This window comes from Alosa sapidissima, chromosome 8 (assembly GCF_018492685.1).
Source record: "Alosa sapidissima isolate fAloSap1 chromosome 8, fAloSap1.pri, whole genome shotgun sequence".
NCBI lineage: Eukaryota > Metazoa > Chordata > Actinopteri > Clupeiformes > Clupeidae > Alosa > Alosa sapidissima.
In genome coordinates this window covers 29802077-29807076 of record NC_055964.1, presented here as the reverse complement: position 1 = coordinate 29807076, position 5000 = coordinate 29802077, and the positions used below count along the sequence as shown (strand labels likewise).

The window sequence follows — 5000 nt, the reverse complement described above, 5'->3', positions numbered from 1 at the left end:
TTTAAACAAACAAACAAGCAAATAAACATATTCCCATGTATCGTTTCTGTGGAGGATGTTCTGATGACATCATTGAATGGAATGGAATGAAGTACAATTACATACATGGAAATATAGTAATAATAGTAGTAATAATAATAACAACAACAACAATAATAATAATTATTATTATTAAAATAGTATTATGTTGGTACCCCTAATCAGTATCCATGTATGCTCAGTATCATTGTCATAAGTGTATGTCATAGTCTTACAAACATATTACCTTTTTATAGAAAAAAGTCAAAGTACAAAAACAAACAAACAGACAGACGAACACGAAGGCCAAGACACATGGTGTATTGAAGCAATCTTTTTGGGTTGCTAGGTTACACGGGAGAATGGGGAGGGGGGGGGGGGGGTTTCTTTCTGCTCATGTGCAGGCTTTGTGTGCGACGGTGTGCAAGTGTTTTTTTTGTGTGGTCTGATTACACACACACACACACACACACACACACCAACACACTCAACCACACAGATGCTTGTGTCCGTTCCTGCTGTGTTGAATGTCCAGGCGGATGAATAAAGTTTACACTCACTCATGACACATGCTGTCCCTCTTTCTTCTCTTGTCGTAGCTCTGTTTAAGGTGGAAAAGGCTGAACAGTACATGTGCACACAGTGCATGTGGTCTCTCTCTCTCTCTCTCTCTCTCTCTCTCTCTCTCTCACGCAATCATATCTGAACTGTTTGGGAATAGTGTGAAATATTTTACTTGAACCAGGCATACTTAGTCACATCCCAAGTCATGCCAACAGAGAGACAGACTGTTCAGCACATAACAATAATGCTGCAAAGACTCCTTGATACTGACTGATAAATGATCATTATGTGTCCCTCTATTAACAGGCTATTACATGCACATACATGCATTCTGTAAACTTTAATTCAGTGTGAAATATCAATAACAAATCATTAGCAACTATCAATTTAGGGAGCAAAAGAGAAAATGGCCCATAATAATCAATAAGTCAGCTTGAATACTGTATCTATTAACATTATGTTGCCCAAACTGCTGTTCTCATTGTAACTGTACTTTCTCACCATCCATACTGCCAGTTAGTACAGCTATTGGTTTAACTTGGTCTTACCATCTCAGGATCTTACTGTGTTATTCAAGGATTTGCTGCTTGTGCCTAAGCTATCTCCAAGTCCACTAGGCCTATATTTCTGCTTGGGCTGTTGATGTTGACACAGACCTTTCACAATGATTCAAACAAAACATTTTCTGGACATATTAAGCACTAGTTTATTGTGCAGGTCTTTGCAAACTGGTTAATTAGAGAATTTCTGAGAATCATGATCATATATTACTACTGTAAATTGTTTGGAATTCAAACATAACGTACCTACATTAGCAATCTTATGCAGGACCAGGAGTCTGTGGCAGAATAGATGTTGTATATCAATGGGACCTTCCTGAATCAATAAAGGATACATAAAAATTAAATTATTAAATTATAAAATAACTAATATATTAATAAATAAATACAACCGACTGGGCGTGCATTGTCACTGTTGGCCTGCTGCAAATTCAGTGTTTGGATTTCGCTTTGCAATGACGGACATGGACCTAACCGCCCATGGTTAAAACTTCCACAAGATCCTGCGAAACTAGTCACTTGAGAATGGAGTTTCGAAGAATCGTTTGGCGCGCCAGTCCACCTTAAATAGGTTCATGTCTAGGATGTGACGCCTTTGATAGAGAGACAGAGCAAGAGGCATAGAAAAGAGAGCGATCTGCCCCGCCCTGTTTGTGAAAGGGGACGGCAAAGGCTCGCTGAATCGTGGCGTTTTGCTGTGCCGGATAGGCTGGTCTGCTCTCGCCTGTCAAACGCCTGAACATCCTCCGATCACGGCTGATGTTTCGCCTCCCTCAGTGAAACTGTAGCGCTATTTAAACCGCCCCATCGCCCTACTGTCACATTGTTGCACATCCTGTGAAACTGTTCAAATTTGGGGGCGGACTTGAGCGAACATAGTTTACTTGTAAAACTGACATTTCAGATATTGCGTGAAGTTAAACATGTCTGAAAATGTTAGATTTGTCAGCCCTTTTCGCCGACCTCATGCCTTGGCGGCAGCCGCTCCGGCTGGTAAAGCCAAACTAACGCATCCTGGAAAGGCAATTTTGGCAGGTAAGTTCCGTGATATCTGCTCCTTCGTTTTGCTTATGCGACTCTGGAAAGTAAACACCTGTTTTATGAGCAGGCTTTATGGTAGCCTGTTAACTTTAGAACTGCCATCATGCACCCGTTGTCGCGCTTGGTGGTTGGTGAGTAGTCTAGTCTCCCCGACAGACCTATCAACTCGCTTCTTCTCGAGGGTTTTTTGGCTATTGTCAATAGCCTATTGACGAATCAGTCTGATGCGCGTAACTCGTAGTTCGTTGTAACTCAACAGTCAAGTGAAACTCAGGATTAATAGGATGCGGAAAACATACTTCCTCACGCGAAGAATGTTGTAGTTGTGTGAGCGTGTGAAAAACCCTCTGATTAAGCTGGCCATAATGAATTTAACAAGGAAGGGCGATTCAGAAAGAGGCAGGCTATGTTTAACATCTTCCTGGAGTTAATAGAACCGTTCCTTTTGTTTGGTAGATTATGAAGGCTTAGCCTACAAAGAAATGAGTTTTAAATTTGTATTTCTTCGTAATTGCTGATTAGTTGTAACTTGTAACATTTTAAACTCAGCAGCAAAATCTTGAATGAATGCAGGCTTGGGCGAACGAGATACAGATTTGACTGTTGCAATATTTGACTGTTGCAGTTGCAATAACATATGACATACTAGCCTACATAGAACAGACAAAGTATTGTGGCAGTGCTGCAATGCCTATAATCTTTTACAATCCCTCCTACTAATAGCCTATGGTAATTATATGCATTGGACCATATTTATGTCTACGAGCTTCCTTGTCATACAAGTTTGGGGAGGTCTTCTCTCGACGTGACAGGCACCATGGCTCTGTTTGGCTAATTGCAAGTTTGCAACATTCCTTCCAGCTCTGTTGGTTCCAGTAGGCTAATTCGAAAGTTGATTCATAGCTGAGTCTTGGACAGCGAAAGCGAAAGAGTTTTTTTTTGTTTTTTTAACAAATATGGCCACAATAGGCTCTCATAGGCTACATCTTTCTCTCTCTCTCTGTCTCACTCTCTTTCTAGTTCTGGGTCTGAAGCAACCCTGTAGTTAGGCTTCTACATCTTGACAAAGCCACTCAGTCATTATTCAGTTAACCATGCCACCTACCACAGTGAGCTGGTCTGGCTCGTCAGGCTAACAGTGAGCTAGACACAACTGAAATTCAGGTATGAAAGTGAAACTGTCATGTTCACTGTGTCATGTGATTCTCTAATTGATCTGACAAGAATATGTATTGGGCTTTGATTCGGTGCATGAAAGACTTGGTTCTTTATCCTACATTATCTTATCCACATCTATTATTTCTACAGTTCTATGTATTAAATGCCAGTCTAATAGGCTGTGGTAAATGGTTTCTACAGTAGGCCTAATTGGAGTTTTTATTATTATTATTATTATTATTATTATTATTATTATTATTATTATTATTATTACGAGCACATAGATATACTGTAACCACACATGCACACACATAATACACACATACATAAGGACATATTATATACAGACTCTCACCATTATTCTTACATTTATTGCTCCCTGCAAGTTTCACTCCAGTGCTTCAAACAGCTGGAAGAGGGCTGGGTAGATGCTGTCCCATGAAGCATCTCTCTCTCGCTCTCTGCCTCTTTACCTCTTCTGTTCTTCTTCTGTCCTTCTGTTTCTCTCTTCCTTGTGTGTGTGTGTGTGTGTGAGAGAGAGTGAGTGTGTGTGTGAGAGAGAGTGAGTGTGTGTGTGTGTGTGTGTGAGTGTGTGTGTCTGTGTCTGTCTGTGTTTGAGTCTGTGTACGCGCGCGTTTCTGTGTCTAAATTTAAAAACTGAAATTACCTCTAGATTATGGTGTTGCATTGCTGAAAACAGACTGAGCGGCTGAGCTGCACTTTCTCATTTGAACATTGCTGGAGCAGCTCTGACTTCCCTCCTTGCCTGCCTGCCTGCCTGGCTGGGTAGCTGGGTGGCTGGCTGGGTTCATCCTTCATCCCGCGAAACACACACAGTCATTACACACATGGGCACTACACACAGTCATCACTACACATACAGTTACTACACAGAGGCTCTTAATCTTTAAATTGCCACTGTCAGACTACAAGCTGTGTCCAGGTATTATGCTTTTTGACCCGGTAATCAGCTAAGTGCATTTTATGTAATGATATTCCCACGGGGAACTCACACACAATAGACAATAAACACACAAACACACACACACACACACACACACGCATACAGATAGTGAGAGAGTGAGAGATACAAACACACTCACACTCATGCACACACAGTGAAAATCCTGTGTGGTTGCATTTAATTTATAACGTTAAGGTTAACTTAAGGTTCTAGACACTGTCACCTTCAAGCACTGTTTTATGTTATGGTTAAGGGATTTGGCAGACCAAAGCGACACAGACAAAAACAATATAATATTTAAAATTTAACAGGGAACAGATTCCAATGTTGGTCAAACTATATGTCAGTCTGTTTTAAAAGTTCTAAGGTCAGAATTTATAAATGAAGGCCTATCAGTGAGAAAGATATACGGAAGATGCTAAGATTGTTTCAGTGCATCATGTCAATGGAAAGATGGTTTTCTCGTTTTAGTTTGTTTGTTTGTTTGTTTTGGGGTGGTGACATAGAGGTAATAGTGTGTGCAATATTCCATGTGAATATCTCAAGAACATATGGACACACACACAGTATAGGACACACCTGAGTGGAACACAATACTAGACCTGGAATGCTACAACCATAAAATAGCGTTTTCCTGGATAGTGTGCATTTAAACCTGTTTTGACCAGTTAGTCAGGTCTTGAGTCGCACGCTCA

At 40.6% G+C, this 5000-nt stretch overlaps 3 protein-coding genes across 6 annotated transcripts in view; 2 read left to right on the top strand and 1 right to left on the bottom strand.

Annotated features, from left to right (window-relative positions):
- Positions 1-584, top strand: part of cltcl1 (clathrin, heavy chain-like 1) — a 56222-nt gene extending 55638 nt beyond the window's left edge. For all 4 annotated transcript variants that reach the window (XM_042100151.1, XM_042100149.1, XM_042100152.1 and 1 more), the window contains one exon: positions 1-584. This exon is cut by the window's left edge and continues 1105 nt beyond it. The gene's annotated coding sequence lies outside the window, so the exon portion shown is untranslated.
- Positions 1-5000, bottom strand: part of LOC121714945 (tripartite motif-containing protein 16-like) — a 1397702-nt gene that overhangs the window by 804265 nt on the left and 588437 nt on the right. The gene's annotated exons all lie outside the window — the stretch shown is intronic.
- Positions 1860-5000, top strand: part of si:dkey-178e17.1 (tricarboxylate transport protein B, mitochondrial) — a 20489-nt gene continuing 17348 nt past the window's right edge. Inside the window, exon 1 of the mRNA XM_042100240.1 lies at positions 1860-2177. Coding sequence (XP_041956174.1) covers positions 2066-2177 — 112 coding nt within the window. The 5' untranslated portion in view covers positions 1860-2065. The remainder of the gene's footprint in view (positions 2178-5000) is intronic.